Here is a 12,500-nt window from a genome sequence, read left to right as displayed (position 1 = left end):
ATGACCAAAAAAAAAAGGTTTATAAATGAAAGAAAATTGTGTAGAGACTCTCAAACAAACCGTGTTTAGTGCTAATGAGCTGCTCATCCACTAGAGTGTAAGACAAGTTAAATGCTGGACATCCGGAATGTGAAGCATAATCAGATCTGAGCACAAAAATGTTATCAGAGCAGCCCAGATTGGATCTGAAACTATTCTGTGTTTGTTTTGGTTTAAAATAAGAAAATGCTCCACTGTAGTTATGTTGTCTTATCAGATGCCAACAGTCAAAACTTTCTTATAGAAGGTTCTTTAAGGTCTCTTTAAGGGTTCTTTAAGGGCTCTTTAAGGGTTCTTTAAGGGCTCTTAAAGATCTATTTAAGGGTTCTTTAAGCGTTCTTTAAGGGTTCTTGGGACAATCAAATCTTCCTTCATGTTTTTTCTGTTAAGGAAACTGCTGTACGGTTCAGTGATCAGGGCACTAAATATCTGACAGCACTGATGTTATTGAAGCTGTAATTAAATAATAAAGCGAAATTAAATAATTCACTGAAAATTCTCTCAAAAGTTAAAAGCCACTATTTTATTTATGATGACGTCCGGTTACTTTTGATCCCTTAAAAAAGAAGAAACTAGATACACAGAGCAGGCTGTCAGCTTTCACCCCATTCGGGTGTCACATTAAAGCTAAAAGCTTGAACTGAGCTCATATGCATTTATTTACTGTAACAAACAAATATAAACAACAACAATAACAACAACAACAACAACAACCTCCATACACTGAAAATAAAACCTTTAACATTTTAACATAGAAAACTGAGGAACTGAGACAACTTTTTTGTGTGTGTGTTTGTATGTGTGTGTATGTGTGTGTTTGTATGTGTGTGTGCGTTTGTGTATGTGTTTGTTTGTGTGTGTTTGTTTGTGTTTGTATGTGTGTCTGTGTGTTTATGTGTGTGTTTGTTTGTGTTTGTATGTGTGTGTGAGGGTTTGTGTGTGTGTATGTTTGTGTTTGTGTGTATGTTTGTATTTTTGTGTGTGCGTGTGTGTATGTTTGTGTTTGTGTGTGTGTATGTTTGTGTGTGCGTGTGTGTATGTTTGTGTTTGTGTGTGTGTATGTTTGTGTGTGTATGTTTGTGTGTGTGTGTGTATGTTTGTATGTTTGTGTATGTGTGTGTATGTTTGTGTTTGTGTGTATGTGTATGTTTGTATGTTTGTGTATGTGTGTGTGTGTGTTTGTGTATGTGTATGTTTGTGTGTTTGTGTATGTGTATGTTTGTGTGTTTGTGTATGTGTGTGTATGTGTGTGTATGTGTATGTTTGTGTGTATGTGTATGTTTGTATGTTTGTGTATGTGTGTGTGTGTGTTTGTGTATGTGTGTGTGTGTGTTTGTGTATGTGTATGTTTGTGTGTTTGTGTATGTGTATGTTTGTGTGTTTGTGTATGTGTGTGTATGTGTGTGTATGTGTATGTTTGTGTGTATGTGTATGTTTGTATGTTTGTGTATGTGTGTGTGTATGTGTATGTTTGTATGTTTGTGTATGTGTGTGTGTATGTTTGTGTGTTTGTGTATGTGTGTGTATGTTTGTGTGTTTGTGTATGTGTGTGTATGTGTGTGTATGTGTGTGTGTGTGTGACAACGCGCTTACGTCAAAGCAGAAGGAGACGCGAGGAGTTAGCGGCAAGTCGTTTTAACATTTAACGGCTAGTCTGGATATGTATTATAGATATCAGTAACTCAGTTCTGCCTAGTCAAAATGAAAAGTTCAGATATCCACAATGGCATTCCTCCTAGGACGAATGACGTCACTTCTCCCATTCATGTCTATGGAGTTTCCCTTTACATTCTTTCATTCATTCATCTTCTACCGCTTATCTGAACTACCTCAGGTCACGAGGAGCCTGTGCCTATCTCAGGCGTCATCGGGCATCAAGGCAGGATACACCCTGGATGGAGTGCCAACCCATCACAGGGCACACACACACACACTCTCATTCACACACACAATCACACACTACGGACAATTTTCCAGAGATGCCAATCAACCTACCATGCATGTCTTTGGACCGGGGGAGGAAACCGGAGTACCCGGAGGAAACCCCCGAGGCACGGGGAGAACATGCAAACTCCAGGTTTGAGATATCTACAATTTAATTCTGACTAGTCACAATTCCAGTTCCAGATATCCTCAACTCCCCTCAATTAAAGATATCTATGTCTGTTTGAGATAAATCAAGTTTTAACTAGTCATAACTAGATCAAAATAGCGTACTATTTCATGGCATTTTCAACCGCCATTTCTTCTGTTACTTGTAAACTGGCTCAAATGATTTGTTTGCTGGCTGAATATCCAATGGGAAGCCTTGCATTAGCAACGTCATGCACAACTATAATGACGAGTCAAAATGACGTTTGCGATATCTATAACTTTAATTCTGCCTCGGCAAAACTCAATTATAGATATCTGCAATTGTCATTAAGGATGTTGAATATCGTTTTCAGTGACGTCATTGCAGATATCTGTAACTCACTTCTGACTATTCGAATCTGAATTCCAGATATCTCTAACTTTTATTGTGACTGGTCAGAATGCAGTTACAACTAGTTGAAAATATGTTGTTGATATCTGTAATGTTAATTCCTGATAGTCATTAAATGTTAAAACGGCTTGCCATAGATAACAATGTTAATGAGCAAAGAGAAGAAACAAACAGGAGAAAACACCAGAAAATCGAAGCTGGCATACTGAACCACAACAGCACGTCGTTCATGCTTATATATGTTTAAAACACTCGGTGTGAAACCATGTATGGTCTCTAGGTCCAAGTTCCTGTCCATGATTTTTGCCTTTTAATTACCACAAAGCTTTCCAAGAAGACAGTAAAGGTTTATGTTATGGCTGAGCTGTAGATTTAAAATCTTTTATTTCTGAAGTTAAGTTGCATGACTTAAAGGCAGTATTATTTATTTATTTATTTATTTATTTATTTAAATGGATGCCTTAGTTTTGATACTTTAAAAAAGTAATTTGAAAGTAATGAATTTTTTTGTTTTTGCATCTCAGAAAAGGGTTCATTTAAAACCCAGAATGTTTGGCACTTAAATGTACTTAATTCTTCTCAGTCAACTTTGTCATTGTTCACAGTACAAGTACAGAAACAATGGGTGGCTAAATGTTTATTTGTGATAGAAAATATTGTTGTATGCATTGCATACTATGCATTTAAAAAATAAAAGTTCATTTTTCTAAAAAAGGAAACCAATTAGTTGTTTATTTTAAGAGACCCGTCTTATTTTCTCTTGTATATTTAATATCGCTCTTTAATTAAGCAAAAATACATTTTATCAGATTAATCGATTAATCGATGAAATTTTCGGTCGAATACTCGATTACTAAAATATTCGCTAGCTACAGCCCTAATTATAAGTTTTATTTGTTTACAAAACACTGCACATATTTTAAAACACTTTATTCACCAGAAGGTGAACAGCTAGTGAACTTCCTCGCACTAAACTTGCATTAAATTCTCAGGTTTCTCTGTTTATATTTAACTCTTTACACTATTTTATTACACTTTATTAAGCATTTCTTACATTTTCTTTCATTTTGCACCTTAAATGTTAAGAGATAACAGTTAAGTGTTCATTGTGACTTTAGACTCATGTTTACATTATAATTATGTGAGTTTTCCTGCTTGTTGTCATTTCTGTCTTAATAACTGAGTGGATTACGATCAGAGGAAGGTTTAAGTTTAAAATAAAAAGGTTTAAATGTAATAGATTTTTCTCCTGGTCCTTATTTTAAAGGGGTCATAAAAAATATCAATAATTATCGATATCGACCGATATGAAACACTGATATCGTGATACAGTTTTCAGCCATATCACCCAGCCCTAATGCAGACTCACCGTAGTTTGTGTCCTGATGGTGTGTGAGCTTGTGGTTGTGAGTTTGAGAAGCCCAGCAGATCCTCCACAGCACACACACACTCAGGAGAGCAGAGAGCTCCATGTTACCCCCCTGCTGCGGACACTGAACCGGCGGAACAAAGAACTTTGTGCGTAAAACTGCGTAAAAGAGCCAGAATCCCGAGGAAGCCTCAGCACTGTGTTGTTCTGGATAAGATCCCTGAACCCTGTCCTGCGTTTCTCACACACACACCAGCGTGACACCGAGCTGCTGTTAATGACAGGAATTCGTGCTCATGAAACAAGAAACATCTGGAGGAGGCTCAGTGATGTACGAATCGAATCCTGACTGAACCGATTCTTTTTTGTACTCACTGATAAAATGACTCCCAAACCAAAACGAGTCGATATATTACACATCATTTTATCAGAATAATTAATACACACCACTGCCACATCCCAGGTTAATAACTGACCTGTTATTAGATCTAACATGTCTAACGGAAGACTAACATTTATAACACTGACATAAACTGGCTCTTTATCACTTAAATATGTTCTGACAGATTTATTTTATAATGTACAACATACATATTATTAAATATTGTTGACAATAGCACAACAGGTCACTAATGACATTAATGTGATAGCAGTCTGAGTTTCAGCAATATACCTAATATACCTTATCCTGGGAGAAAGTGGAGAGAGAATCACATTCACATCTACACTGAACATCAAAGCTCAGAGGTATTCATTAAATTAAGCGGAATTCTACAACAACAACAACAACAACAACAACAACAACAATAAGAAGAAGAAGAAGAAGAAAAAGAAGATATACCGTTATTCATCCCACAATGAGGAAATTTCTCTATTAAATAATAACAATAACAATAATAATATTAATAATAACAATAGTGTGTGTGTGTTTGTGTGTTTGTGTGTGTGTGTGTGTGTGTGTGAGTGAGTGAGCAGATGAGTAAAGAGTCACTTCTGGTTGTTTTCTAAAACCAGGATTGGATTTCTGGATTGGATGTTTGCCAAAGCTGCAGTTTTGATCTAAAACATTATTATTATTATTATTATTATTATTATTATTATTATTATTATTATTATTATTATTATTATTAAATTGCATGGAGTTTGTCGATGTGTAATTGTGGATCTGTACTGAATTTAGGTTAAATAAATAAAAAAGGTTAAATAAATAAACAAAATGCAGGTCTGTGAAGAGGAGGTACACTGAGGTTCTTATCACACTCAGTTCCATCCCCCTGCTAAGATGAACTTCATGACCGACTGGCATCTGATTAAACAGGTATGCAGGAGTCTGTCAGGACCAAACCAGAAAAAAAACCAAAACAAAACCAAACATCTCTTTTAAATTAGCACATTGCTGTATTTGTGTTATCGGTTGCTAGCAGACTCGGAGATCACGTGATAGTGCAGAAGATTAAACCTGCAGGTGGGGCAGGTGGAGATATGTATGGAGAAGGGAGAGGGGGGGGGGACTGATAAACATTTTGGAAGGTTCATTCAGGTACACAGGATATAAATCTATAGTGTAATCACATGACTGTGTTAGTTAAGATCTGGTTAAAGTAAGCTGTTAATTAGTTACAGTACATCCTTTCAGTCTTCACTCCATGTTTCAGAATCAAATCAGAACATAAAATTAAATCTTTAATCACAGATAAACCCAGAAGATGAGAAGCTCCCACAGTCAGCTGCAGATCACTTCAGACTCTCAAATAATCCTGAAATGCCGAGCTTCAGACACAATGTTTGTGCTCCCGAGTGAAACGACTCCCAGAGCTGATTAGATCTGCAGACAAACCAAGATGATCACAAAGACAAATGACAAACCCAGATCACTATTCAAAATATCTGAGTGGAGACACAATGAGAGCTGCTGTGGCAATGGAGGAAAAAATCCTAAACATCACCATGCAAAAGAAAGTTCAAAAGGATCCAAGCAGAATGAGGAATGTGATAATCATGAGGGAAATCTTACAGAGTCTGAAAGAGGAGAGCATCGAATAAAAGTCACTCCAGAGCCTGAAAATGACATAAATACAGTATAGTACATTTCTGTGTGCAGTGTGATGTAAAGTGAAAGCTGTTATAATCATGGTCTGATCATCAGGTTTATAGCACAGAAACTGCACTTGTTAATGTTACATATGACTTGTTCTTAGCCTCGAACCAAGACTGTATGTCATTATTAGTTCTACTTGACCTTAGTGCTGCATTCGACACTATAGATCACACAGGTATTCATGGACAGGCTTTAAGTTGGTTTAGATCCTACCTGTCTGATCGATACCATTTTGTAGAATTAAATAGTGAATTCTCCTGTTTATTGCCAGTTAATTATGGAGTCCCTCAAGGATCAGTTCTAGGACCTCTGCTTTTCTTGATATACATCACTAGAAGACATGGGATTAGTTTCCACTGTTATGCTGACGATACCCAGTTATATATCTCATCAAAACCAGATGAAAATCTAAACTGTCTATATTAATTGAGTGCTTTAAAGAGATAAAATATTGGATGACATCCCATAATTTTGTGCTCATGCACATTATTATCTAGTACTTGCTGATATTATGAACAGCAGCTACACTAATTCCTCTCCAGTGCTTCTCTTTTTCCGCTCATCCCGAGATTGTAACAGCTCCAGTCGTGTTCCGTGTCATGAAGGTTTGGGACCTTCACTGAGATGAGGCCATGTGGAAACGTGGAATTAATGTTTCCTTTTTTATTGAAATGATTATTACTGAAGGCTGTTTTCAGTGAGGTCCTTGTGGCCTTTAAAGGTTATTTTAAGGTTCTTCTTGTTCATTAAACTGAATAAATCAGAAGATCTAAAAATGTTCAGGTTATTACAGTGCACGTGCACACACACACACACACACACACACACACACACAATCTCTCTCTCACTTGCACTCTCACACACACACAATCTCTCTCACTTGCGCTCTCTCTCTCACACACACACATACAATATTTCTCTCGCACTTGCGCTCTCACACACGCTCTCTCTCACACACACATACAATCTCTCTCACTTGCGCTCTCTCACACACACACACACACAATCTCTCTCTCACTTGCGCTCTGACACACACACACAATCTCTCTCTCTCACACACACACACACAATATCTCACTCGCACTTGCGCTCTCACACACACACAATCTCTCTCACTTGCGCTCTCTCACACACACACACACATACAATCTCTCTCACACTTGCACTCTCACACACACAATCTCTCTCTCTCTCACATGCCCTCTCACACACACACACACACACACACACACACAAAATGCATAAGATAAAACATCAAACTGAAACTAACACATTTGATATTTAATATGTAAACGTTGTTTTTTCTTCTTTTTACTGCTGTGATTCTACTGATGGTTATTGTTTGTGTTCCTTTCCTTCATATAATTCTATTCTAGGACGATATTTTGTGACTTCAAGTTCTGTGTCAGTGTGTGAGAGCTCTCTGGTGTCACCTGGTGATGAGTGAAGTTTGTGTGTGAATGTGTGTGTGTGTGTGTGCGCGTGTGTGTGCGTAGTCAGATAATGACATCAGGTCCCAGTGACTGGTCTCAGTCCCACACGAGGAAATCAGATTAGTTTTTATATATTTTATTGTGAAAGCTTCTCCTCAGGTGAAGGACGTTCTGTATTCACACCATCACAACTCACTGCATACAGCATTAGTTTAAACCCAAATGGACGTTTTGTACAGAAGCATCACACACCTGGACATTTCATTTCAGTCATCAGTCATACAGACAGATCGCCCAAAAAAATCCAAAACCTGGTTTGGAAACGGAAGCTCGGTGAATACTGAACATCTGACTGAAAAAGGAATGAAATAAAAAAAGACACAAAAAAACAAAATGTTGATCTGACCGTGTTCATCGTTTAACTCAGGATACAGAGGAACAGCATGTAGTGAAGAGGAGTAAAATAAAGCTGCCGTGCCTCATTATAACACACTTATGCAGGACGGAACACAAATTGCTGAACCTTAAAATATTGTTAATAAAATGCACGTAGTGGTTAATGCTTCAATCGTGAGCAATGCTCTTAATCAGCACCGCTACGTGTAGTGACCAAGAACCTGATGTTCAGGACCTGATGTTCAGGACCTGATGTTCAGGACCTGATGTTCAGGACCTGATGTTCTGCTGAGGTTTCATCATCTCCTGCCGCACAGACGGAGCGCCGTAATCCAGCAAAATGCTTCCTTACGGCGCTGGAGAGACCTGAACACTCCAAAAAAAACTTTACACAAAACGATCTGAGAATACTTTAAGTGTTCAGTGCATTAACACACATACACACAATTATGTAGCTATGCATCTACTTAAGGAATAAACTTAAAACTTCCAAACATAAAAATGAACTTAATTCATCACGGATTATTTCCTTTTCAAAAAAAAAAATAAAATAAAAACCTAGAAAATTGTAACTGTACATAACTCTCAGTTATGGAAGTTTGCACGATTGAGATCGTTTGTGACGAATCAGGAAATAAATTACAGTCCATTTTGTTTTTCCTTCATGTGCAGACGTTTTGGGATTAAAATTCATCGTGTCGTACTAAAGCCTCTCCGAAATCCGTCGCTTGACTCCCGACGAACAGGTCGTACTTCTCCACAATCTCCAACTTCGTCAGACGTCCGTCCTGCACGAAGTAAACATGGACCAGCGTCAGTGTATGTGTGTGTGTGTGTGTGTGTGTGTGTGCACGTGTGTATTACAAACTTCACACTTACCTTATCTGTGTCTGATTCGTACAGCAGGTGTTTGGCCTCAGCCTCAGCGTGATCGTAGTCAGACGGCAGAATCCAGTCTTTCGTCTCCTCTTTATCCATCCGTCCATCTTTATTTTTATCTCTGAACTCAGTGAACTGCTCTCGCTCCGTCTTCACCCACTCTGGTTCAGTAGAGTCTCCGTCCTGACTGTACATATCACCTGGGAGAGAGAGAGAGAGAGAGAGAGAGAGAGAGAGAGAGAGAGAGAGACACAGACAGAGAGAGAGAGAGAGAGAGAGACAGAGACAGACACAGACAGAGAGAGAGAGAGAGAGAGAGAGAGACAGACACAGACAGAGAGAGACAGAGACAGACAGAGACAGACACAGACAGAGAGAGAGAGAGAGAGAGAGAGAGAGAGAGACAGACAGAGAGAAAGAGAGACACAGACACAGACAGAGAGAGAGTAAATAACAGAAGGACTCTGGTCTGTTAGTGTTTTATTATTTATTCCTCTCCCTCACCGATGTACTCCTCCAGGTCAATAAATCCGTCCCCGTTCTTGTCGATGTCCTCCATGGTCTCCTAATGATGAGAAAAAACACAAGTATAAAATTAAAAGTCTACTTCTCCCACTAAACAATGTGAACACAAGAACAGACCTAAAGCAGAACCCTGAGGAAGAGTTGGGATTAACATCATTACTGAGGAAGAGATTTCACACTTATACGGTTTTTATCACTAAAACTGACTGATTATTAAAACGAAGAAATATTATCAGGAAAATGTGTTTAAACAAATATGTAAATGAGCTTCCCAATAAGGGAACAGTGCAGGTTGAGAATTAAAACAACCAATCAGCAATAAACTGTACTGCTAGCTCCGCCCCTTCACCACGTGTGTAGAACCTGGAGCCGTGACGTACCAGAACCACGATGTCCTGCATGTATCCGTACTCCTCAGGGTGCAGGAACGCTGTGAACTCCTCACGATTCGCTCGCTGGTCTCCGTCTTTATCCGCCATTTTAAACCGACGCTCGTCTCTGCTCATCATCTGCTTGTAGTTAAACCCGTCCTCAGGGTCCGACTCATCTACACACACACACACACACACACACACACACACACACAGACACACATTAATCCAGTTCTCAAAAAACACATCATATCTCTTCTCCCCCTCTTCTCTCTTTCTGTCTCTCTCCCTTTCTCTTACTCTCTCTCCCTCTTTGTCTCTCTCCCCCCCTCTCCGTCTCTCTCTCCCTCTGTCCCCCTGTCTCTGTCCCTCTTTCTGTCTCTCTCCCTCTGTCTCTGCCTGTCTCTCTCTCTGCCTGTCTCTCTCTCCCTCTGTCTCTGCCCGTCTCTCTCTCCCTCTGTCCCCCTGTCTCTCTGTCCCTCTTTCTGTCTCTCTCCCTCTGTCTCTGCCTGTCTCTCTCTCCCTCTGTCTCTGCCTGTCTCTCTCCCTCTGTCTCTGGCTGCCTGCCTCTCTCTTTCTCTCTGTCTCTCTCTCCTCCTCTCACCCACCGAGGACGTAGCCATACGTAGCGTTCTTGTATTCCTCCCAGGACACGTGTCCATCTGAATCGAGGTCATGAGCCTGCCATTGTCGGTCCACGTCTTCATAAATCCAGCGCTTCTGAGCGTGTTTAATCCAGTTCTTCATCTCGTCCACGGTCACGAAGCCGTCGTGATCCTCATCGATCTTTTCCACAATTTTACTACAGAGAAAAACATAAGGAGAGAACTCATAGCACTGGGTACCAATACTTTTGCCTTTTTTTTTTTATTTTGATCAAAAAACTAGTAACTGATTTTTTAAATTAATAATTCTACATTATGTTAATAATTCTACATTATTATTAATAATTCTACATTATGTTAATAATTCTAAATTATTGTTAATAATTCTACATTATTATTAATAATTCTACATTATTATTAATAATTCTACATTATTATTAATAATTCTACATTATGTTAATAATTCTAAATTATTGTTAATAATTCTACATTATTATTAATAATTCTACATTATGTTAATAATTCTACATTATTATTTAATTCTACATTAATGTTAATAATTCTACATTAATGTTAATAATTCTACATTATTATTAATAATTCTACATTATTATTAATAATTCTACATTATTATTAATAATTCTACATTAATGTTAATAATTCTACATTATTATTAATAATTCTATTATCAGAAGTTTTTCTATTCCTGTGGATGTGGAGTGTGTTTTATACCCCAGTCTCTCTTTACTCTCTTCTGGCGTGAGCTGGTCGAAGGTCTTCGCTTCCTCTTGGCCAAGGAAGGCTTCGTGGTCGTAGTCGAAACTCTCCTCGTCGTCGTGCTCCTTGTCACTGAGAGGAGCATCATGATGGACTCGGTCCTTCTTCTCCATGGGTTTAGTGGAGACATGAGCCACACAAAGCACAACACACAACAGCAACAGCCTGAGATCCATCCTGTCTCACTCCACTTCCTGTTTGATCCCTTACACTCTCAGGAAGCAAGAATCTGCCCTGGAGGTCAAACACAAACACACAACTTTATATACTTTAGTTAAGTTTTATATACAGATTCAACAATAATAATGTTCTGACAAATAAATGGGAAAAAAAGAATAAATTTATTTCTGATTTCTGTTGTGATAGAAACTGACCCCCCCCCCCCCAAATAAATAAATAAATAAATAAATAAAAAAAAACAGCTGACAGGATTTTTTTTTACTTCTATAACGTTTAGTGCACTTCATCTTACTGAACCGTCTGACATTTAAAATGTTAAACACAGATATATAAATAAAATAAACAGATATATAAATAAAATAAACAGATATATAAATAAAATAAACAGATATATAAATAAAATAAACAGATATATAAATAAACACACATATATAACTATAATAAATAAATAACAAACACACATACAGTATATAACAAAAACAGATAAATAACATAAGATATATAAATAAAATAAACACATATATAATTATAACAGATAAAACACAGATATATAAATAACTATAACACAGATAAATAACTATAATAAACAGATAAATAACTATAACACAGATAAATAATTATAACACAGATAAATAACTATAACACAGATAAATAACTATAACACAGATAAATAACTATAATAAACAGATAAATAACAATAATAAACATAAATAACAGAATTCTCACCTCTTCTTTACAAACCGGCGGAGGAAGAAACACGTACCGGAAGTGATGTTGCTCAGTTTGGACACATTTCCTGTGCAGAACTGCAGCACTGACTAATCAGGTGCTTCATACAGCTATGTCCCGCCTCCAGGGACGAGCCTCATGCCACGACCCTATTGGTCCACTTCAGGGAAACCGCGGCATGTGATTGGTGCAAAATTGCCACGTCCTCAAGCTGAAGACCAGAAGCTGCTCCAGTCCTGAACTTCATTCTGTTATTTATAACTTTATCTACTTTATTTATTACTTTATTTATTACTTTATTTATTTACTTTATTTATTTACTTTATTTATAACTTTATTTACTTTATTTATTACTTTATTTATTTACTTTATTTATTTACTTTATTTATAACTTTATTTACTTTATTTATTACTTTATTTATTACTTTATTTATTTACTTTATTTATAACTTTATTTACTTTATTTATTACTTTATTACTTTATTATTTACTTTATTTATAACTTTATTTACTTTATTTATTACTTTATTTATTTACTTTATTTATTTACTTTATTTATAACTTTATTTACTTTATTTATTACTTTATTTATTACTTTATTTATTTACTTTATT

General features: G+C 37.0%; 2 protein-coding genes across 3 annotated transcripts in view; both read right to left on the bottom strand.

Annotated features, from left to right (window-relative positions):
- The window catches only part of kcp (kielin cysteine rich BMP regulator), a 29,872-nt gene extending 25,694 nt beyond the window's left edge, over positions 1-4,178 (bottom strand). The window contains exon 1 of one of the 2 annotated variants that reach the window (XM_060878781.1): positions 3,894-4,178. In XM_060878781.1, the coding sequence (XP_060734764.1) occupies positions 3,894-3,996 (103 nt within the window). In that variant the 5' untranslated portion in view covers positions 3,997-4,178. The remainder of the gene's footprint in view (positions 1-3,893) is intronic. The other variant, XM_060878780.1, reaches the window with a different exon arrangement.
- A 3,361-nt stretch (positions 4,179-7,539) lies between these two features.
- On the bottom strand, positions 7,540-11,960 carry calub (calumenin b). Its single transcript, XM_060878779.1, has 7 exons — positions 11,884-11,960; positions 10,933-11,211; positions 10,204-10,397; positions 9,605-9,771; positions 9,204-9,264; positions 8,700-8,899; positions 7,540-8,608 (listed from the first exon to the last, which is right to left on the bottom strand). Exons 2-7 carry the CDS (start codon positions 11,151-11,153, stop codon positions 8,504-8,506), a joined length of 948 nt encoding a protein of 315 aa, XP_060734762.1. The 5' UTR covers positions 11,154-11,211; positions 11,884-11,960; the 3' UTR covers positions 7,540-8,503.
- Positions 11,961-12,500: the final 540 nt, after the last annotated feature.

The sequence above is a fragment of the Tachysurus vachellii genome, chromosome 9 (assembly GCF_030014155.1).
Source record: "Tachysurus vachellii isolate PV-2020 chromosome 9, HZAU_Pvac_v1, whole genome shotgun sequence".
NCBI classification, from domain to species: domain Eukaryota; kingdom Metazoa; phylum Chordata; class Actinopteri; order Siluriformes; family Bagridae; genus Tachysurus; species Tachysurus vachellii.
The sequence above is the reverse complement of the archived record's forward strand: the minus strand, read 5'-3'. Positions and strand labels throughout refer to the sequence as shown.